Source organism: Nyctibius grandis, chromosome 7, assembly GCF_013368605.1.
Source record: "Nyctibius grandis isolate bNycGra1 chromosome 7, bNycGra1.pri, whole genome shotgun sequence".
Lineage (NCBI taxonomy): Eukaryota > Metazoa > Chordata > Aves > Nyctibiiformes > Nyctibiidae > Nyctibius > Nyctibius grandis.
In genome coordinates this window covers 29879616-29903594 of record NC_090664.1, presented here as the reverse complement: position 1 = coordinate 29903594, position 23979 = coordinate 29879616, and the positions used below count along the sequence as shown (strand labels likewise).

The window sequence follows — 23979 nt, the reverse complement described above, 5'->3', positions numbered from 1 at the left end:
CTCGGTTGTGAACTGATTAAATGTATGGCAAAATGGGTATTGTTACATCGTGTGCCTTTTAATCTCTGGTGTTTTGGTGTACAGTGCCTATTCTGGAGTTCTGATAGAAATACTTTATGAAGATTGGCCAGCTGGATTGCCTGTATATCCACCTTTTTTAAAAAGGGCTTCATGGTTAGAAAAAACTAAACATTTTAATATAGTTGCTTAGGCTGCAGTACTAAAAAAAAACCAAAACAAAAAAACAACAACAACAACAACAAAAACAAAACAAAACAAAAAAAACACTCTCATAATTTGTTGACATCTGTCAGCATTTGGAAATCAAACTGTGATTTAGAAATAGTTTGTTCTTACCAGCAAACAAATTCTGGTTATTCAGTACTCTATGACTAGCTAATTCTACTAATCCTAGTCTGCAGAAATTAGTCCATAAATACAAAGCCCACTTCAGAGTATGACGTGCAGTCAGCTGTTGGCTATTTGGGAGCAGGTTACCAAAGCGGAGATATAAATGCTGGGCTTGTGAACATATGGCTTCCAAGGAGGACAGTACAGTTGCTTTCATTAATTGAACTGCTGTACACATGCTGGATCGGAAATGTTGCTGGATAAACCTTGAAAATTTTGTACCATGTTCCCAGAACTCAGGCCACTGTCACCCGGCGTGGGGGAGCCAGTGAGCGGGTCTACAAGCCCTGTGAGTCTCTGTAGGTATTTAACATGGTCTCGCTGCTGCTCCTTCTGCACATCATGGCAGAGCTTATTAGGCCAGTAGGACTAGGAGATGCTGATGATTATAGCAGGTATCGGTGTGGTGCGGTTTGTGCTCTGGAAGGGCTTGGTGAGCGCAGTTCTCACACATGGAGTGAACTTAAATTCAGCACTGCATGTCAGCTCATCAGTCTTACTGGAGTCGGGAGCACTGCAAAGTACATTGCAAAACCCAAGTGGCTTTGCAGTGTTGACTGTGCAGTTAGGTGTTACACCTCCATATCCAGTATGTAGTATATAATTAAAAATCTTTCTGTTATATGTGATATCTTAACTTTCTGTTATGCAAAGTAATGGAGAGTTGACTTGCTCACTAAAAATTAAACCCAGATTTATGCTGGGTGTTCTGGAACAGGCTTTGAACATTGTGACTCTAAAAATATCAGCTAATGGCTGAAGAATGCAGAATAAGACTTAGGTTTACACAGTAGCTGGGAAGCTGCCAGGTTAAAGGAGAAGCTGTCTTCACAGATGTGAACTTCATTTAAGGTCTTCAGTTTTTCATTCTTAATTGATAGCTGTGTTTGCTTAATTGTGGCAATTGATAGTGGAATACCATTACACATCCTTTCTCCTATACTGTGATTTTTCTGGTATTTCACCTTCAGTGGCTCCTTTGTTGTACCTGATGCCCTGCCCTGAATAATCATCTTTGCAGTGTTCTCTTACCCCACAAAGAAAGCATAAAATACATTTGAAATACTTGATGTTCTTTTCAAGGGCAACAAGAAAAAGCCCTAATCTGATAGAGAAAGATTTCTCCTGGGCAAAGACATAATTAACTCCTGCATGTGCCAAAGTAATGTGTATTTGAGAAACGGCTGTACAAGGAAATGGCCGGGGACACGTGTTCAACTTAGGAAGCTGTCCACACTGAAGATCCAAATAACCTTTGGGCATTCCTGTAGAAACAGAGAGACTCATACATTCAAACAGAGTTGTGTTTTGAAGTGTGCAGTCCATATATTGTTTAAAATATTAATTTTGTGAAACTGTTTTATACATCTACCTTAATTTCTTCCGAAGAAGGAACTAGCCTATTAAGATTATCAGAGTCTCATGATTTTATTTAGTGGTGTGTGTAACCTTTAATACAAAGTTGGAGGATGCAGGGAGATCTTTTTTGTTTGCCGGAATTATAGTAGAAACTCAGTGTCACTCAGTTTGGCCGCACTGAAGATAGGAATTACCAAGGCTGACAACTCAAAATCTGGGAGAAGCAGAAGAAATGGGTGTGCTGGCACTGTATATACAATAAATGTTAGATGTTTTCTACACCTAGGCCTTTTTTAATTGTGCAAATTTACATGCATATACAGCAAAACAAAAACTTCTACATAGAGGTATGTTCTAAAATTCATAAATTTGGAGTAAAGTTTCAGATTTCAGAAGGAAATAGTTTGAAAATTTGGCTAAATAGGGTTACTCTGACTTGAATACAGAGAGAATCTGTTTTAATAAATAATGTTAACACTATTGGAATCTTTCAAACATCAGAAAAACTCAAGGATGTGATCTGATTGCATGGACACTTATCTCAAAAAGGCCGCTAGGAACAAGCAGAGAGCCTGCGTGAAACAGCAGGAAGAACTGAGAAAAGCATGTCATATTATCAATCAAAAAGTAAATCTTGGCTGAGAATTATCAAAACCTGAACAGGCTTGGACTTTGCATGGTTTAAGACAGACAATAGAAACATGCAAATAGAAAAATAAGGAAAAAGTAGTTGCAGCTCCTCGATACCAAGAAAAAAGAGATTAAGGATGATCTGAGATTGATTTGCTGGAATGTATGGTTTCAAAATCAAGGAATAGTAGCAAAAATCTCAGAGGAGGTAGCACAGATATTTATTCAATGCTTTGTGCTCACCAGGATGAAGTATAAGTAATGAACTTTCAATAAGGACAGTGATTTTTAACCCAGGAAGGTACAATAAAAAAAAAATTCAAATTTTAAGGGAGAGGGTAATTTGGAATTAGGAACTACCAAGACTACGATAAATACAGATTGCAGATTTTAATAAAGTCGATTCAGTGATCTCCATTTCAGAATTCTAGAAAAGCCCACTCAGAAGTTCACTCTTACCTTCAACTTTCTAAGGCAATCTTCTGAATAGGAGGTGACACCATTTGAGAATAGATACCCGAGTATAGAAAAGATGATGCTGATATTTTTAAAATGTGAAAAATTTTGAGTCCAGTTCTAAAATGTAGACATCTATTGATCTAACTTCAGCTATATGTGGAACTTCAGAAGAAATTCTAAGGGATGGTGGAAAGCAGTGAGAAATGTTAAAGTGCAGAATGAGCTTTCCAAATTGTGTCATGCTAACCTGGTGGTTTTGATAGGAGAACTGATTTTCTAGATGGGAAGTAGATCTTATCTGCTTAGGCAAATTTTAAAACGAGGGTGATGAAATTGTTGATGAATTTTGAGAGGTTTAATTAGTATGCAGGAAGATTATGCAACAAGAGTTGAAGGACCTTGGGAATTGAAATTATTTTTGAAAATGAGATTTAAAAGTAAAAATTGGAGGTTTATGTATGTGAGGTTGTACTTGAGTAGAATATCTTTTCCTCTGTGTGGGAACATGTAATTTGAAAGTGCTGGAGGGTGGAGTTGGATGATGGTGGGATCTCTAAACTGCCAACATGAAGTGACTGAAAAAGTACTGGGCACAGGTCAGGTCTTGCAGAAATGAGCAACCTGCTGCATAGCAGCCTGCTGAGACATCGTCTGGGATACTGCACATGGTTTTGGTGCTCTGCAATTTAAGACAGATAAAATCAAACTGGAGTAGACTCAGAAAAGGACTTTAGGTTAGGAGTTCAGCTATGTGATGATAAAAAAAATCTACTCTGAATAAAAAAATACAATTGCTTTCTCTGACTCCAAGTGAGCAGGGAAGGAGATGAAGAGGTGGGAAGGAAGAACTGTAAGTTAGTGCTAGGACATGAATGGGTGGATTGATTTGACAATGTAAAGGTTTATGTGGAAAGCTATAAGAAGGCCTGAAACCATCAGAAAAAAAAAAATCTCCTGGAATATTTTTTCCAGTAGGAATCATAGGGTCAGAATACCCAGGTGCTGTAACACTGAGTTTGGAATCTGTTTTTAAGTGATGATATGTGTTTTGTCAGTGATGGTTTAGAACTGGGCTCCTGATTTAGGAAGTTGTTTCTAGTGCTTTGTTTCTGTGACTTAACTGATAATGAAAAGATAATTTATTTCATCAGCAAAGTTGCGCAGCCTGTTTTAAGCATTCAGTTTCAATCTGGTTTTACGTTTCTAGTTTTCAGTATTTTTTTCAGAGAAAAATATTATTTCTGTTTAGTATAATTAGCTCTAGCTAAGGGAATACTTTCTATCTCTGTAATCATTGGTGATCATTATGAGGGCATAGTATAGCCTACCGTGCATTTATTATAGATCTTTGTGTACTTTGATTGTGAAAATGGTGAATCGTGCCTTCTGATTTTTAAAGTTTTTTTTATTCACAATTATGTCCAGTTGCATTTTGATGGAAAATGGAATTAGATTATTAAAGTATACAAAACCCTCACTTTTCTATACCATTTTGTTAGATTGTAAGTATTGTCATTATACCAGAAAAAAAAAAATCCCCTTCAGAGTTGTCAAGTTTATTCAACAAAGGTTACTGAATTAATTGCATGTGTTTATAATTTCCTTCAAGATTTTAATTATTGACACACTGGAAGAAAAAGAAAAGCTTCAGTGCTCTTTTTGGGTCCCAGTTCATTTCTCAATATTGGATAAATTTATCATTCAACAGTTCTAAATTAATGAACTAAAATGAAGACAATTCTCTGTACCTGCAGAAGTGCACAACGGTTGGTTGTGTGTTTCAATGTGGTCTTTTTCCCAAGTACTTAGCTGCTGAGCTCCAGTCAATTTTGTTTTAACTTTTTAAAGTCAGAACATTTTTGAGATACTTTATTAAATGATAGTAAGTTTAGATATTTGCATAGTGTTTAAGTTTGAAGTGATAACCTGACAAAGAAAAATATATTCTAAAGATGTGAAATCCATAAAAATCTCAAAGGCTTGGAATTAGCGTTTTACTTACCTGATGTCCTGTTAGAGTGCGAATGTGTAGGTTACATCTGTTGAACAAAGCAGGCTTTTGTGGTATTAAATGCCTGGTCTTTTGTATACAGGTCCCATACATGCCAGCAGTAACCTTTGTTAGAAGAATAATTTAGCTTCAGAGGGCTGAAACTTTCTTCCTTATAGTTTGTTTACTTTTCTTGCTGAGATTAAAGCGTTCTTTCTATGCTTGATCTCTAAGGATAATGTTGTTTTTAAACAGGGGAGTTTTGCCGTGAACAAAATCTTAACTTCTGAAAGATATGTGTAGTCACATTTTACTTGACCTGTAGTTGGGTGGAATGTGACTCAGAGACTGTGTTTTAACGTATATGCATAGGCAACTAAGATTTTGAGAGTCAACTGTAGGTCCAATGAAATTTGTATGCCTGCAGATTCATCCCTCTGTCCCTCATCGTCTAGGTATCTATAGCCTGGCTCTGAGCCCTGTGCCGTTAGGTGAGTAGAGCTGTACGTCCTTCAAGAGTCATGCATAAAACCTCCTTGATGGAAGGAAATGCTTTGATCTACCTGTTGGATTCAGTGACTAATCAGAAGACCTCTCCCCTTTCTAGGTAGCTTAGTCATGGCTATAAAAGATAACTCAATATGGTTGATTCCCAAAACCCTTACTGTGGGTCTTTATCATTTTCCTTTGAAAGAGCAAACTGGTTTGGTTTTGGTTTGTTTTCCCAGAATAGGCTACCTCTTATATTGATAGACTTGCTGTCTCGTGCAGTTCAGTTTGAATTCTCATAAGCCTTGTCAGGTGCAAAACTGAATTTGGCCTGACTACCAAACTGTAAAATGGCCCATGTGGAAGACTGGTTCTCCTTTTTTTCTTCTTTTTTTTTTTTCCCCACCTTCTTTCTTCCTCCTCTGAAGAATCTTGGGTGTATAGAACGCACATCATTCATGGACCTGGATCTCTGATGAGATCTCAGATCTCATGAAGTGGACTTTCTGCTTGTTCAGTTTGGTTGTTGGAGCCTTGGTTAGATTATGGTGCTGTTCTGTGCCTTTTTTTTTAGTCAGTTCAATGTTATGGATAATAAGAAATTAGAGTGGATTATGTCTGTCTGTTCAGAGTAGTTACTTCAGGATGTCATCTCCATTTGTAGTCATCTTCTGTCTCAGTTTCTAAAAATAGAAACTTGGGAGTAATTTCTGAAGTTGATTCAGCTTGAATCAAAACTAATGTGGTGCACGTAATGAAGACAGACGTTTTATGGAGCTGATGTACAATATTTTTAGAGATGTATCAGAAGGCAACTTAAAATGACCATCCCTTGTTAAGTCCTCTCAGAAATATCCTTTTAGTAGCAAAGCACTGTACTGCATTTTAAATGTTTGAAAAAGGTAGTATTTTGCTTTGTTTTAAGCTATTAAAGAGATTAAGCTGTTTAAGTTGAAATTATAGAAGGAAGACTGCAATGATTTCATATTTTTTCTGCTCAATTACATGTTAGGGTGTTGTGTTTTTTAAGTTGCTATTTAAAATCCTATTTTTTGTTATTTTGTATGAACAGTACATGGCAAACAGGTATGCTCTTTGTTGTTCTGCACCACTCTGAACCGTTAATGCAGTCATTCAGCCAGTTTCCAGATTGGGTCAGAAACAAGTCTGTCAGTCACTGACAACTGGGAAATGTCTTTTGAGCCAATAGATCTGTCCTGTGGAGTAAAACTTCTAGGGACCCCAAATCCCTCGTTAATCCTTTTCTTGAGAGATTTTGGCTCCAGTTACAAGAGAAAAGCCTTCTTGAGAATGAAGATTGAAAATTTTTTTTGAGTGGCCTCTAAATCCCCGTTATTCAGTCTTTTTCCTCGTAATGTCGTAGAGGCAAATTCTGCAAATAAGCGTGCACCAGTTTGTCCATCTACCTACATAATTGGAGCAGGAAAGACCAATCAAATATACCTTCAGGAATCAGTATAGTATCACTATATACTCACTTAAAAAAACAAACAAAAAGGCAAAAAAACCCCTCTTGACCAGATTCTTCAGAGAATGTTCCTCTTCTTGTATCTGAAAGTCTACTTTTGTAGTACTCAAGGAATCGTTGTCCGAAGCAAGCAAGAGCAAAGGTATCCCTTTTCATGCTTGTAGAAGGTGTAACAGAAGAGGGGACTTTTGACTAGATGTGTGGGGCAGTCATCAGCAGCCGCTGTGGTGGTAACCATGACCGAAGTGTTGGGCCATCATTTGTAGTAGTCACTGTGGGTCACCATTCCATAATATTCAGCTTTCCATTTCTAGTTTATGATTTCCCATGTTGCGTTCCCACGTACTTTGTTTTTTAAGAAGCATTCACACAGGCATTTCTGAATCGTTAGTTTTGTAGATTGTTGTAAATTTGTTGTCATCTCTAGTAGGAGTGTCCTAGAAATATCTGATACTCCTTTGTAATGTGATATCTAATCTCTGCATCTCCTTCAAGCCAGACTACTTGAACTCTGAGGCTCTTGAAAAGAGTCTTAAGCAGACTAGGGTATCCATCAAAGTGAGTCCTTCCAAGAGTCTTTAGTATTTTTGGAGAAAATTCTTTCGAAGTTAGTATTTATTTCCTAGGTAAAATCTGAAATTCTTTAGGAATGGATGAGACCTAAGCTTGGGACTCATTTCAGTACTAGCTCTGAAGGCGAACCAGAAGGTTCTGCAGAGTATTAGCAACTGAACTGATGAGAAACAACATCTCATGAAACTTTATTGTGGAATTTAGTACTGATATTTCATGGTGTCATGACTTGGCTGTCTTGGGTAAATAGCTTAAGTTATAGATGAACTTTCAAGAGAAAAATAAAGATATTACTGCAAGAATGTTGTCTAGCCTTTTGGCAGGAGAGTGTCACAGCTGACATTGATAATGAGATGACAATATTAATACTCCTACTTTTAGGAAAAAATGAATTTTATTTTTATTTCATGTTTTTCACTCAACCTGAAAGGAATCTGTGTCATCTCAGATGTTCTTAGGATAATTTTAGTCTTTTTAAGCTGGATATATCCATGTAAGGATGCGAGTGGAAAAGTTTTGGCCAAATATGAACTGCATCTGCTAACTGCCGAAAGAGACAGGAAGAAAAGATGCTGACAGATGAGCCCTGGTGGATTTCGCTGAAGCAGTTTTTATGATGGTACCAATGCTAGCTGTCAGTCTTGCTCTTCTGCTGCAGGTGATTTTCCTCATTGCACGCATGGCAGAAAGCATTATTTAAGCTAAAATGGTCTGTGAACATGATTTTGAGATTATGTGCAGGTTAGCTGCCTCTGTGTTGCATGGGAAGGCAATGTCTTCATTTTAGAGCTGTAGCAGATGGTTTTTTTTGAGCCCTATGTCCGTTTCAGAAGAGCTGTCATGTGTTAGTCTCTTACATTTGGCTGTCAGAGAAATGGAAACCTTTTTTCAGTCAAGTCTAGGTGGTATAACTAGAATTCTTTTGGCTCTCAATGCAGCAAGCAGAACCATAACTTCATGATTTCATGCAGTTTACTTTAGTTGATTCCTGCTGGGAGGTAGGATCATGTCGAATTTCAGCAGCTGTAGTATTCAGGTGGACCCTTGTGCCGTTTTACATAAAATCATTTATTACTAGAAATGTGTAGCAATGGCCTCTAAATACATACCATTAAAACTTGGGGCATATTTTAAATAACGTGCGGTATTTTGCTTTCCTATGAGCATACCTCTTGTTTTTGTAATTTCTAGCTAACTTTTTCAGGTAGCGTTATGCTTCTTAAGTACTATGTTCCAAGTTTACTTGCTCTGGAGGTAGAGCTGAGCTCCTTGTGAGATATGTCCCGCATCACTGAGAAAGGGAACAGAATTGTTCTGACTTACCACTGCAGTAAAATCCACTCTACACTCAAATACTGTCAGATTGGTATAGTCTGAAACTTGGGTAAAATCGTTTTGTAATTTTAGAAATTTCTGAATATTGATGAAGCCTTTCTGATTGCTGAAGTCTGTTGGCTAACTTCAGGAGGTGTTGAAGTGCTTTAGATATTGGACGGCACTTGCTGTACTACTTTTTTTGCTTCTGTGAGAAAACTGAAGCATGAGGTTTCCATCCAGACAAAGTGATTGGGACTGGAGAAGGATATGCATGATAGCATCAAAATCCCATTGGTAAGGAAAGTTTGGGGAGAAGTGAAAGGTCTGTAGTAGCTCCTAGAGTAGCAAGAAGCCAGACTTATAATGAGGTGAGAAAAGCAAATTTAAGGAAAAAATCCTGAGAGCAGTTTTAATATTTAGAAAACAATTTAAACTGGTCTGAGCCACCACTGCTGTGGTCCAGTTCAAGTCTGTTCTCCGTGGCATCCAGTCACTGTACAAGACAGTTTGTCAAATGCTAATTTATAGAAGTTCTTTCAAATTTCATGCTTGCAGATCCCTTCTTTATTTTTTTTATGGTCTAAGATGTATCATAAAAGGGCGAGAGCCGAAACTGTTATTGAACAGATCTCAGTGCTGCTGTTCCTCCTGGCTCTCCTGTGCTTGTTTCCGCTCCTTATAGTATGCCAACTTGCCTGTAATGGAGAAAACCATGTGTTTATGACTTTTTTTTTTTGGGTAGGTTTTAGTTTTCTTTATGCTTAACTCAGTGGATCACCTTACTAGGTGGGTTCATACATCTGTGTATGCCATCTCAAAGTAGATGGAAGGAGCGCAGACAGCAACGGCATAGGGTTGGTATTACATTAGCGCTAACTTGGATTGGTTTGTGCAGTTGAGAAGTGGTGTCCGTGGTTTGTTTCCTGTGATTCAAAAAATAGTGAAGAGTAGTAGGGACTTAGGAGAAGGAAAGTTCAAGACACAATCTCCTAGCTTCGGGGTTTGACACTGTCCTGCAGTCGCTTCCAAGATTACCATGGAAAAATACAAAACTTCTGGTGGTGTTTGTGTCTGTTGCTGTTGTTGTACAATTATGTGTTACTAATGCAGGGATTGCTATGACCTTAGATCGTTCTCTGGTTGTATAGATTTTATTTGTGTGTTTTGCACTTGTGTTTTCTTGTGGTGTTTTGTGGTTTCTTTTTGTTTGTTTTGGTTTTGTTTGTTTGTTTTTGTTGAGTTTTTGTTTTGTTGTTTGTTATGTGGGTTTGTTTGGTTTTTTTTTCAGCAAGACTTTTAAAATGTAAGGTTTGCAACGGTAAACTTTGCTTGGTCCTTATTTCCCCATCTTCAGGCATTGTTTTGCCAGTTTGTCTCTGAATGGTCTCTAACTTGTTTTAAAAGTTGGGGTTTGTTTTTTTGGAACATACTTAACTATTTATGTATTTAACAAATTCCTGATAGATTTTCACGTGTAATGTATTTCTAATGAACAGAGCTTTTGGAGCAATTTTCAAAACGCAAACTGCCTGGCAAAGTAGTGTAGTGCCATAGCATGGCAGTGAAGGTTGGAAGAATGCTTTGTAGGTGTGTGCCCTTTAGGTACGTTTGTGTTTCAGCGCAAATGTAAATACTGGTTTAATGTTTAAAATTTGTCACCTTTATTTTGGATTTCAGGCTTTCTTACTTTTAATAGTTAAAAATCTTTCTTAAAATGCAAATTTGTCACAATTGGAATCTTATGAGGATAGATCTATTTGAAATTATAGGGATTTGGTTTATAGATAACATTGCAATCAAAACAATTATATTATACAAAGGCAGTATGATATACTGTCGTGCTTCCAATTCACAGCATTATTTAGAACTCTTCACCTCAAATTAGTTGTTAATGAAGTGTTTCAGCAGCTCTACGTTTCTCTAAAATGGTCTGTTTTAACATGTTCATGTTCATATATCATACTGTAAGCATGCTGTGTTAGTGTAAGCTGTACCTTAATCATTGTGCTGAATACTATGTGAAACACTGGTGATGGAGTCTGCCTTTTGAGATCCAGCAATTCTACATGATACACAAAGACAAAATACACGTGCAGGTCAGAGCCGATGTTTGGTCTCAGAAGTGTGCTAGCAGGTCTGCTCTTAAGTTCTGAGCAGTGAGTAGGGTTTTGGCGGGTTGGATCAGTGCATAGCATGGGACTAACCTGAAAGTAATCTCACTTGCAAACTTTTTTTAGTAGCGGTTAGATAGACAGTAGCTGTAATGTAGGGCTTAGGCTGGTTTATATAAAGTCTAGAAAACGAGTATATGAAGTAATTTTGCCTAAAGGACAAAGCGAGATGAACCAGAGAGGATGCTGTAAAACTCTGATGTGGGAAAGAACAATCTCATGAATCACCCTACTCTCTGCTTTCCAAATGAAGTGCAGGAAGAAGTGTTCCATGATCTAGGTGTACAGGGAGAGAAGTACAGGGAGGAGCCAAAGATTGCAGGGGCTGTGATGAGTGAAGACAAACATGGTAGCTGCCTTGACCTGAGCTGTGTCAGAGGGAAATACAGTCACACGCTTTCAGCTTGCTAAGGCCTGTATTGAGATCTTGTAAATAATATGGAATGACATACATGAGAGCAAGAAACAGGATATGCATCTTCTTAAGAATCATAATTTTTGTCATGATTTGTGTTTTTATTATTTAGAAAGCTAAGAAAGCTGACAAAAAAAAAGTAACCCAATACTGATACTATGTTATATTTTCTCTTTCTGTATTTCTGGCTTTCCTGAGTTGCATCATCACTGTATTTAAATTTTCTTGATGGTTTTTGTTGATGAAAATATATCGCATAAGTAGCCTGGTTCTTTGCAGATATGAACACTTTAAGCGTTGTTTTTTGTAACAAAAGTTTTCCCTTTTGTTTTTTTTTTTCTCCTTTGTCTGATGTTATTTGCTTTGATGTGATGGCATTCTTCTCAGCTTGGCATTTAGACAGAGGTTGCTAATGTATTCTTGCCATTGTATGTCATAGCTAGCTTTTAACATTTAATATCAAATTTAGCCTGACTTTTTTGTTGATTTTTGTTCTGGTTTTCTACAGTGGACAGGCCAAAATCCCAGCAAATCAGAACTTCTGGTACCATAAGGCGAACTTCTTCTTTGGACACAATAACAGGACCTTACCTCACAGGACAGTGGCCACGTGATCCCCACGTACACTACCCTTCATGTATGAAAGATAAATCTACTCAGGTAAAAAGCTGTAAAACAAGACAACAGAGATGTTTCATGTGATGGATGTCTTCCTGATAATACTACTTATCACCTGATCTGGAATCTTAGCTCAACTTAATTCTGAAGAAATGTGGGTTCACTTAATTTTATTATAAATGTAAAGGCTTTAAAATAGGGTACAGTAGTGTTTTTTAATCAGTGTCAATTCAGTAACATGGTATGCAACAGATAATATTTTTATGCTTTTAGAAAACAGTTGTTAAAAATAATTTTCTGTGTGTGGGCAGACCTGTTGAAGCTAAATAAGCCGATTTCAATCTCAGCCTTGTATCTGTTTTATTTTGAAGCTGCTATATGCAAAATTGTGCTGAGTGTTATTTAAAAAAAAGGATTCCGTAATAGTAGTGGCTGACAAAGTAAAGATTTTACTAAGTCGTGGTAATAAATCTGTGGGTCTCAAGAAGTGTATGGTGAGGGGCGGGGGGGAGAAGGAGAGAGGTTACTGTTAAGAATTGATCAGTTTGTCACTAGAGGGCAAATGAAGAAGAGGAAGCTGGGAGTGAGCATGTAATGTGGTCTTGAGATGTTCCCTCTGCTGCTTAGTAGCAAGACAGACAAACAAAAATGCTCTGTGGAAGAGTTTTTTCTTGAAGCCAGACATCAGAATGAGAGCCTTACCACCAGCTACAAAGGGAAGGCTACTGAGATTATTTATGGTCTGATACCCTTGTAATACCCTTGGATCCTCCTCAGGGCTCTACCCTTAGCAGGAACCTCTGGCAGGTAGGCTGCTGTGGCATTCAGAGTGTTCCAGTGCTCTTTGGCTAGAAAGCTGGGCGTTGTTTCTTGCCTGATTCCTTCGCATGCTGGAGCTTGTCGCCTACAAAGATGATTACTATCAAACAGGTAAAAAAATAAGTAATTCTAAAAAAACCCCTAATTATTAGCAAAGGAGTTGTATTCTTGGTTTTTCAGGAGTGTTATTAGGGTATGGAGTAAGTAATCTGAGTTTGTGTTCTAAACTAAAATGGAAATTGTTAAAAAACTATCTATCTTTGTTTATATTTTCAATCTACAAGCCATGTAGGGATGATTGTTAAATCAGTTTTCTCTCTCGTGCCATGATTCTGGCCCGTTGTTATCATGGGTGTCCTGCAAAGAAAAATGATACTTTTATAAGCAAAAGGCAGAATGATAGCTCTCTTGTGCCTTTAAGATTTGTTTTTAATGGAAGCTTATATTGTCACTACATATGATACCTTTAAAATATCAAGGACTGCTCTGTCATAACTTCCCTTGTAGGTGTACAGGTTTTGGTTAGTTTCCACTGACTTGCAACATACTTGTCACCCATTCTGCCACCATTGCTTAGAGTAAATGCAGCAGCTCTTCAAATTGATTCTAGGTTTTAGTCTTTTGTGTGATACTGAATTTCTCAGGACAAGTTAGAATGTATAAATAATTTTCCAAATCTCTTTAAAATCTACTGTAATGCAACGCAGGAAGTCCTCTGATGGGGGAAGGCCAAATGTAGAATGCTTAGAAAAGAAAAAAGATCTGTCTGTAGGATTCAGAAATCCTGTTTCATGAATTTAGGAATCTGATGATTAAAATAGTTCAAGAAAACTTTTAGAAACTCTGGTGGGACCCTTTAAGAAAATGCTGTCTTCATGTCCTACTCATTCATTTTGAAACCAGCCAGCCAGTTTTAGAAAAAGAAGAACAAGCAGTCATCTTGCATGTCATGAAAGGTCTACCTAAAATGCTCTTAATCCTGGATTTACTTCCGAGGTGCCTTCCTTTCACAATACTGGGCCTTGAAAGTCTTTCTGTTTTGAAACCGTAATTTCCATTCAGAAGATTTTCAGTAGCGTGCTTTGTAGTTACTGTATTTTTTAACCCCTCTCTCATAAAACATGCATCCATATCAAACTTTGCAAATACCCTTATGAATAGGACATTTAGAATATTTAAACATTCACAAACAAACCTTTTCACTAGTTACAGAAAAGAGAAACAAACTTGTTCTATAAATATTTGAGCTCTGAGCATTTGGCAGTAAAATTGCTTTCCTAGTGAGCTCAAGTAAGTGTTTAGGTTATTTGACCTGTTGGCTGCCACCCTTTGCCTCATTCAGAAGCAAAGCTCAGGGAGGAGGAAAAAAAAAAGTTTTAGCTTTTCAGCATAATCAAATGTAACAGAGAGGAAAGGCAGTGCTGTGGTCATTACAAGGTGAAGTATTATTTCAAAGGGATAAGGGCAGGGAGGTTTCATGGTTTGAATTTGTGTGGATATCTTCTAACAAGGAATTATATTAGCTGTCTTTTTATTCAAATAATGCAAAAATCAAGCATTTAGCAGTGTTTGAGTTTAAAAATGTGTCTTGACTACTCAGAACTATGTAAAATGCAACAAGCATGGTGATTGGCACAACGAATTCCATTTTTTTTTAAATAAAATGTTCACTAGGGAGGCTTGTGGATGATCATAGAATATTGACTTATGTTTTGGTCATGTGGGGTTTTTTGTTGTTTGAGCTCTGTGTAGTTGGAAGTATATCTAATTTCAAGAACGAAGGATGAGTTCCAAGTCGTTGATAGGATGCATGCATGGCAAATTAAGTTAAATTAAATTAAAACCTTGCTCTTTGCCTGAGTACCAGCACAAGTACTTCCATTACTTCATGTTTGTTGGCTAAGTAACAGTTTAGCTCATGGGAGTTCATATAGTTTACAGGAGCTAAAAATAATAACACTTGGTAGTTAAGCAGAGTTCAAGATGGTAACAAACAAAATAAATAAAAACAAGATTATGAAAATCAATAAACCATTTTTTTATATGAGCGTGTTTCATTGGAGAATAAATTATCTCTTGTTTTACTTCTAAACTCATGAACAATACTGTCAGTATAACTTAGATTGTAGGTGGAATAGTTATTTCTATTTCAAAGGTACATTTTGTCCCTAATTAAACATTAATTTAAAATCCAATTTTTGTGCAGTTTCATGAAGGTGGTGGTTATGGCTGTTCCAATTTTCTTAGAATTCTTGTATTTAAAAGAAAGAGCCAGATTCAGTCTTCACCGTGATCAGATGAACCTTTATTGTGTTTTATTCCAAGTCCTTGTTTCCCACTTAAGTTCTTTGAACCTGTATAGTGCTCATGAATAAAATGTTTCTTCTTTCGCTAAAATTAAATCAGGATTTTTAAAAAAGAATTCAATAATATCTTATTTAGAGGAAACAGAATTCTGTTTTAGTTTCTGTTGCATCTTGGAGCATAGAAACTGTAGTTCCTATTTCTGTGTCTCTCTTACCCACCTCAAGTGTTTTGACTGAAAACACTGAAGAGAAGTGAGGTTGTTATGTTTGCTTTTGGAAAAATATACTATGACACTATGCATTGTGACATTTACACAATTCCAGATTTCTAAGAATTCTCCATGCGCTTATGCTCATGTGTGTATGTGTGCATATGCATACAAATAGCTGAACTTTAAGGAGCAGCAGGTTTTGGATAATCAGAGGTATGCCATTTTATTTAGTAGTGTTTTAAGTATTTCGGAAATGCAGGGAAACTCACTATTATAGGAAGTTATTATATGTGTTGATATACTTTGTGATCCCCTTCCCAAGCTCCTCCGCTGACCTACTTCCCCTTCCTTTTCACTAAAATTTGAAATTTTCATTAAGGCCATTTAAAACTCAGTAAAACTTCCTTCCCCGTTTTTTTCCACCTCTGTTGGGAGCATTGATGGAGCAATTTTGTATTCTTCTCTTTCATGCTATACATGTATTTCTCACTTCTTAGTATAAGGAATAATTTAATGTCGAAATGGTTATGCCTAACCTCAGACTCTTCAGAAACATTTGCATAATTGTCATAGTTTATTAATATCATTATTTGGCAGTAGCTAAAATATTTAAAAGATTTTTATAAAATTAAAACGAAGGAGAGATTAGGGATAAACATACGATGTTGATGTAATGACAAAGATGTTGCCAGTTAAAGTTCATCTGTGTAATCTTTCTTGATCTAAGTAGTACAAAGAAAAGAACAAATGACCAAGTGGAATATCATTCAGTGATTTCATGCACAGCCACCCCTCCCTTGCCCTTCCAGTTGACTTATTAAACTGGATTCCAATATACCTGGATACGCCTTTTTCATTTTATATGCCAATTATGTATTACACAAACAGAAATGAAGAAAGTTTGCAAAAAGCCTTTCAGAATTTTTACTTCTCTCTAATCTAAAGAATAATACAGAGTTATTAAACTGGAATGCTTGACTAAAATATGTTTTTGTTCTTCTTATGTGTGGGTCAAGGCTTTAATGTAGTCATCTCTCATTAGTCACCTGTGTAAAGTTTTGTTTTCTTTTGGGTAGAAGTTTTGTTGCCTAAAAATTAACATCATAAACCAGGAGGCTCAATTACATGAAACTTTTATTGGTGTATTAGTTATCGTTGCTTTCATGAGATATCTTAATGACGTACTTTGTAGGGAAGGGACAAGGAGGAAGAGATATGCTTCATATAACCATGAATTTATCATTCTACCTTTTCTTAACTGTGTGATATTTAAGAGGAGTTGTAACTTATAGTCAAATTAACTTCTAACTCTTTAGGCCGCTTCTTTCTGTAAAATTTCTAGAGGGCCTTTAGAAACGTCCGAAGGCTCATAAGACTATCTTCTAGTGCTGTTGTGTTTCTTTTGAATGTGGAAGTTCTTAAAAATCGTTATTGCTTCCCCTGTAAAACTTGTGTTTTTAATCTTTGCACCCATCCCCCAATGTAGTTAATCTGGGATGCAGGATAGATATAGTAATTGGAGCAAAGGGCTGGCAATAAAATGTGAGATATTTAGAGTTAATTCCGTCTTATTTTAGGTTTTAGGTAGGTTGGTACTCCATGCAGTCATTCTGATCTAAATGAAGTGGAAAGAGTGTAGGTGTATATCCCTGACATGGGTGGAAAAGCAAGGCAGAATTACCAAACGCGTTGGAAGAAATGCTAATCTCTGCAAGGTTGGGTGAGTTAGAACAATGGTAAAGGTGATTTACGTGAAGACTGAAGAGAGCAACCAGATGTGGTGTTCTCAGCATGTCCTATCCGATGTGCATGCTTTAAGCATTGTGGCAACTGAAACTGGAACCACAAACCTTCACGTTTCAGAATATCAGTGATCCTCCTCCTGAAGCTGCAGCATGCATTTTCAAGGTTCTCCTCCTAAAATGTTTTGAATCTTAGCTTCTGAATATAGACTTGCAGGAATAATCCTTCAGTTTCATGAAGTTCAGTTCGTACTTAAGTGATGCTGTAAATTTGTTTCAGCTCTGAAATATTACCAGTTTCACAGAGGGTGCCTATGACCTCTCTTGCACCTTTCTGACTTGAGGTGCAGCAACTTTGGTTTCGTTTATTGTGATTCAGAAATTTTTCTTCAAATATGGTTTAAGTTACTTTTTTACTTTCATTATTTTTTTAATACGTTTAACACATGGGAAGTACACTTGCAGGTCTGAATGAAGGCTTCCGTGAATAAGCCTGTTTTGTTGTAAATAAAGATGGGAAAACAATTTTCATGAAATGTGGCATATCAAAATTGCTGTACAGCCCCATATTATTTGTGATGTAAATTACAACATTCAAGTGGAATATGAGGTGCTCATACACAAGCTAAACTTACAAAAGCAGAATTTCTGTTTGAATATAACAAGTGTGAGGTTCGTTTTTTTTGGTTTTGTTTTTTTTTAAAGGCTTTTGCTTTAATATAATAATTTTGGGTTACAAACCCAAAACTTACCTTCATATAATGTGGGTTACAGTATATTATAAGCAGCAATTTCTAGGGTTTGAAGATAACTGGCTTGCTATAATGTTCTAGTAACTGCTTATGTTGTTTTATTTTTTTTAACCTTTTTTTTTTTCCATCTGAATATAAATATCACATTAATATAACATTGCCTGACTTCAGTACTGTGCTAGGAACATCATATAGTATTAGTAATCTAATACTGCAATAAAATTGAGGGACACAAATAATCTGCCCCCTGTATATTGATACTTGTATCTATATTTTGAAAAGTTGTAACTTGACGTAGTTTACCACAGATTGAAAGCAACTGGGTAATCCTTGTCTCAAGGGAGATAGTATTTGACTGGAAGAGTGTCAAAGCGTATTTGAGAAAGTACAAAATTCAGTATTAAGTGAATGGATGTTTTATATTTGTTGTTTGATTTCTGATTAAATTGACTGCAATGTAAGGATTTCCACCTCTCTCTACTAACAGTCACCAGTGCCGTTGATGTTCTTCAGTGTGTTGCTATTAGTTTGTTTTTGTTCTTGCTATCTGGATCAATATCTGTGCTTATTAAAAATACAGGCAAGCTCTTGCTTTCTACATAATTTTTGGTTTGTTTTGTTTTTTAACAATTCTCTTTGTTGAGAAACTCACTCTGGCTTTTTAGATACTCAGTGTCTTTACTGTTCTCTTTATTAAGCTGTAGTTGAAAGGCTATGAGCTTGTAGCGATCCCTGGTACACCCTCCTGCACTGCAGGAAAATATTTGAGCACCTGAAATGCCCATTTCCACTTCGTCCTGGAGTTGTTCCCCAAACTGTGGAGTGGTGTTGTATTCAGAATATGCTCTTTGGAAGATAAATTTTCAAAGAATTCCCTTTGCATTGATGTTCTTCTGGTTTTGTATGAGGGTATGGTTCCAGCTGTACTTGGGATATAGTAAAATGCTTTAAGAAAAGAGTAATCTGAATTGGACAGTAAGTTGTGATAGATTGTGAAAGCCCATGATTTTGAAAAAGGAGCAAATTTTCCCCATTTTCTCTAGTTCTTTAGGCATCTGCAAGCGACTTCAGTGTTTAAACAAAAAAGTTAAAAGCAATCCAGTGTATTTCACACAAGTTTCAGGGAGGTGGTAAGAACAAGTAATTATTTAGAGCATGGCTCTGCTAAAATATAGAGTGAGCGAATGCACGCACACACAGGTAGCGTGCGTGTGGCGGAGGCTCTGCTTTTGGTGACGAGACACATGGGTTGCCTGGCTGAGAGACTCTAGTGTTTCCTTCATAGTTTTAAATAGGAGTTTTAACTCTTCACTCTTGTTAATTATTTTTTTTTTTCCCATAATCACATCTTCTGGCTTCTTCCCCAGGGCCACACAGAGTCATATAATAAATACACAGAACCCTAAGTTTATAAAGGCTTGTTTTTTTCTTTCCTGGGAACATGCAGCAAAAATTTCATTACTGATTTTTTCCATTTTGCTTTCTAATCGCCCACACAGCTTGCTGGGCCTTTGGTGGAAGTATTCCTGGTGGTGTAAAAATAATGAACAAAAAACCCCCACCGAAAACACGGGAAGTGCAGGGCTGGCAGAAAACACAAGTGGGATACGTAGGCTTGTGCACACGAAATGACGAAAATGACTTAGGACACGAAATGACTTAGGACATTGAATATTAGCACTTAGGAGTGAGGTCCTGGGCTGTAGGCCATATAATGCTATGGCAGTGCAGTGATTATCACAGAATCACAGAATGTTAGGGATTGGAAGGGACCTCGAAAGATCATCTAGTCCAATCCCCCTGCCGGAGCAGGATTGCCTAGACCATATCACACAGGAACGTGTCCAGGCGGGTTTTGAATGTCTCCAGAGAAGGAGACTCCACAACCTCTCTGGGCAGCCTGTTCCAGTGTTCAGTCACCCTCACCGTAAAGAAGTTTTTCCTCAAATTTAAGTGGAACCTCCTGTGTTCCAGCTTGCACCCATTGCCCCTTGTCCTGTCAAGGGATGTCACTGAGAAGAGCCTGGCTCCATCCTCTTGACACTTGCCCTTTACATATTTATAAACATTAATGAGGTCACCCCTCAGTCTCCTCTTCTCCAAGCTAAAGAGACCCAGCTCCCTCAGCCTATCCTCATAAGGGAGATGTTCCACTCCCTTAATCATCTTTGTGGCTCTGCGCTGGACTCTCTCTAGCAGTTCCCTGTCCTTCTTGAACTGAGGGGCCCAGAACTGGACACAATATTCCAGATGCGGCCTCACCAGGGCAGAGTAGAGGGGGAGGAGAACCTCTCTCGACCTGCTAACCACACCCCTTCTAATACACCCCAGGATGCCATTGGCCTTCTTGGCCACAAGGGCACACTGCTGGCTCATGGTCATCCTGCTGTCCACTAGGACCCCCAGGTCCCTTTCCCCTACACTGGTCTCCAACAGGTCTGCCCCCAACTTGTACTGGTACATGGGGTTGTTCTTGCCCAGATGCAGGACTCTACACTTGCCAGTGTAGACTTGCGCAGACTTGCGCAGTGTAGACACTTGCGCAGCCTTCCGGCGCGTCAGCCACTCCTCCCAGTTTTGTGTCATCAGCGAACTTGCTGACAGCGCACTCTAATCCCTCATCCAAGTCATTAATGAATATATTGAATAGAACTGGTCCCAGAACCGACCCTTGCGGGACTCTGCTAGACACAGACCTCCAACTGGACTCTGTCCCATTGACCACCACTCTCTGGCTTCTTTCCTTCAGCCAGTTCACAATCCACCTCACTACCCGATCATCCAGACCACACTTGCTCAGTTTAGCTGCGAGGATGCTGTGGGAGACCGTGTCAAACGCTTTACTGAAATCGAGATAGACCACATCCACAGCTTTACCATCATCTATCCACTGGGTAACATCCTCATAAAAGGCTATCAAGTTGGTTGAGCATGACTTCCTCTTGGTGAAGCCATGCTGAGTGCCCCTAATGATCCCCCTGTCCTTGATGTGCCTAGAGACAGCACCAAGAACAAGTTGTTCCATCACCTTTCCAGGGATGGAGGTGAGGCTGACCGGTCTATAGTTACCTGGGTCCTCCTTCTTGCCCTTTTTGAAGACTGGAGTGACATTCGCTTTCCTCCAGTCCTCAGGCACCTCTCCCGTTGCCCACGACTTAGCAAAGATGATGGAGAGTGGCCTAGCAATGACTTCCGCCAGCTCCCTCAGCACCCGTGGGTGCATCCCATCAGGGCCCATGGATTTATGGACGTCCAGATTGCTTAATTGGTCCCTGACCCAGCCCTCATCAACCAAGACAGATTCCTCCTCTATCCTGACTTCTTCTGAGGCCTCAGGGGTCTGGGGCTCCTCAGGACAGCCTCCAACAGTATAGACAGAGGCAAAGAAGGCATTCAGTAACTCCGCCTTCTTTTTATCCTCTGTCTCCAGGGCCCCCACCTCATTCCTCAGTGGGCCTACATTGCCTCTAGTGTTGGCTTTACCTGCAATGTATTTGAAGAAGCCCTTTCTGTTGTCCTTGACCTCTCTTGCAAGGTTTAATTCCAAGGAGGCCTTAGCTTTCCTAGTTGCCTCCCTACATCCTCTGACAACAGACTTATATTCCTCCCAAGTGGCCAGCCCCGCCTTCCATGATCTGTACACCCTCTTCTTCCACTTGAGTTTGCCCAGCAGTTCCCTGTTTAACCATGCAGGTCTCCTGGTACCCTTCCTTGACTTCCTACCTGCTGGGATGCTCTGATCTTGAGCTCAGAAGAAGCAGTCCTTGAATGCTAACCAACTATCTTGGGCCCCCTTACCTTCTAGTACCCTGTCCCATGGGATTTCCCCTAGCAATTGCTTGAAAAGGCCAAAGTTGGCCCTCCTGAAGTTCAGGGTTGTGATTCTGCTAGCTATTCTGTTCCTGCCACATGAGATCCTGAACTCTACCATCTCATGGTATGAAGGTATAGCCTGTGCCCTGAAAGTACAGTTCAGTGCTGCATGGTACTATGTGCTTGGCTTGAGTGGCCTGGCCCTGAGGGGCTGCTTCCACCTCCCTCCCCAGGGCAGCGAGGGTCAGGAGCTGCAGATGTTGTTTCTGTGGTGTTCTCCAAGGCAATACCTGGCCTCCTTCCTGAGCAGAACAGGTTCCACTATGTCTGTGAGTACTACAGAATTTTCTAGACCCTAGAGAGGCAGCAAGAGTAAGGGAAGCTGTGGAGGAAGAGGGTTTCCATGCATGAGAAGGAAGTCCCGCAGGGAGGTGGATCCCAGATCCTGCCTGTCCTGCTGGGCTGGGGTCTGGTCTCCCTTGGAGGAGCATTAGCAGTGGTCTCCTCCCCAAAAAACCTCACTGCCAAATTCTCATCATTTTCAGTGGTATAGTGTTATTTCTTGCAGCCCTGTTGTGAAAGATTCAGCTAATACTAGTAGGAATTTTTGGAAAAAAAACACTTTTTTTTTTTTTTTTTTTCCCCACAAATTTATATATGTGCCTATAGCCCTGAGTTCATACTCGAAACTCTCCCAGGATTTTAGATGTCCCTGTTGCTCCTCTGACAGCTGGTGACTCTCTTGTTCAGAAGTGCTGGTGGATACCCTCAATTTTCATAATAGTCTTGTGGTGAATAAGCACAGGAGTTGGGAGATCTGGCTTCCAGACCTTTTTTTAGTCTTTGGGGTTTAACTTTATAGCTCCTACATCCAAGGACAGTGCTCAAACTTCTGGGCTTGCAGACAAGGCTGGAAAAGGCCTGCTCTTCACTGTTCTGCTCATGTAGATTGGTGCCAAAAATAATAAAAGGTGTATCAAACTCTTATCAAGTCAGAGTTAGCAAAAAGGAGTTGATTATGTGGCCCAATGATTAAGGAAGACAGGTGGGAGAAGTGAATCCTGGCTTTTGGTCTCTGAGTTTGTTTGTATATTTTTTTAATCTTGTGGTTTTCTAAACTGTCCACTGAGTGAAAACTAGAAATGAGTGCCAAAGCACAGTTGGGAGTAGCCACGTAAGGATTTTTTGTGGTTGTCAGGCCTCTGATTCCTTCTTCAGTAATGTGCATTGTACTCATCCTTTGTAAATGCAAGTTTACAAAGCCTTAGTTTTCTATATTTTTTTTTTTTATGTATTGAGACTATTACTGCTGCATATCAGATTCTGAAATTTTTTCTTCATGTATAATGCCTGAACTCTGACACTGCAGAAAGAGTAAAGCAATAATTTGTGCCAAAAGTTTTTCTTACCTGGAGAATTCAGTACATTATGTTTTCTTTTTTTTTTTTCCTTCTAGACACCTAGCTGTTGGGCTGAAGAAGGAGCAGAGAAGAGGTCACATCAGCGCTCAGCATCATGGGGAAGTGCTGATCAACTAAAAGAGGTGAGAAGTTTTGCACAGTGGAGCCTTTCAAGTTTTGGTATGACCAAGACATATTTTAATCCCTATCTGGAGTGCAGGTAACTGCACCCTTTCTCTCCCCTCTGTTGCTTTTGAAACAGATTTTACCTCCAACATAAGCGTTGTTTCAAGAATGGTTGTTTTTTTATGCATGTTGGATTTCCTGCCTTCCTACTATACAGCGTTGGCTGTGAAGGAGTGGCCGGAGTAAGTGCTGAGGAACCAGCTTGTTGTTGCTTACTGATTTTTCTGTTCAGTATTACCTTAGTTAGCTTTGTGTTCTTTAATGCTTTCTCCTGAAAGAGGAAAAAGTGTAAGGTGGTATGTTAGCATATTCTTGTTTAGAAATTTTATTCAAGTTTAAGGGTGGAGATAGAGAGAATGTCACTTTCACAAATGAAAAAGGAGGGTAAGTCTTGATACAGTAATGGTGTGAAGTGGATTTGCATCATGAGAAAGAAGATACAACAAAATGATCTCCAGCTCAGCTGAAATGACAATATTTCAGTTTTTGTCCCAGTAAACTCCATTCTGTCCAGAGTTCATGTACCTCTAGCTCTGTCCAGTACCTAAAAACTGGCCTGCAGTCAGCCTCGAGCCCCTGTCAGGAAGGGCGCAGCCTCTCTTCAAGAGCTACACCTTTCTTTTTAAGAAGTGAATCTGGCAGCATGTTCTGATGCAGTGGGACTTTTCCCTGATACTCTGGGCTTTTTGCATCTTCTCTCCTGGCTCCCTGTTTAATAAGACATTCAAAAATGAGAAGACATGTTGTCTGAGGAGATGATGTTACAGGCAATATATAGTCCTCTTCTGGACAGCCATTGATAGGAACAGTAGTTGTCAAAAGGAGTGA

General features: G+C 38.7%; 1 protein-coding gene across 4 annotated transcripts in view; it reads left to right on the top strand.

Annotated features, from left to right (window-relative positions):
- GLCCI1 (glucocorticoid induced 1) overlaps positions 1-23979 on the top strand; it is a 68348-nt gene that overhangs the window by 7376 nt on the left and 36993 nt on the right. For all 4 annotated transcript variants that reach the window (XM_068405331.1, XM_068405330.1, XM_068405333.1 and 1 more), the window contains exons 2-3: positions 11812-11963; positions 23022-23108. In XM_068405331.1, the coding sequence (XP_068261432.1) occupies positions 11812-11963; positions 23022-23108 (239 nt within the window). The remainder of the gene's footprint in view (positions 1-11811; positions 11964-23021; positions 23109-23979) is intronic.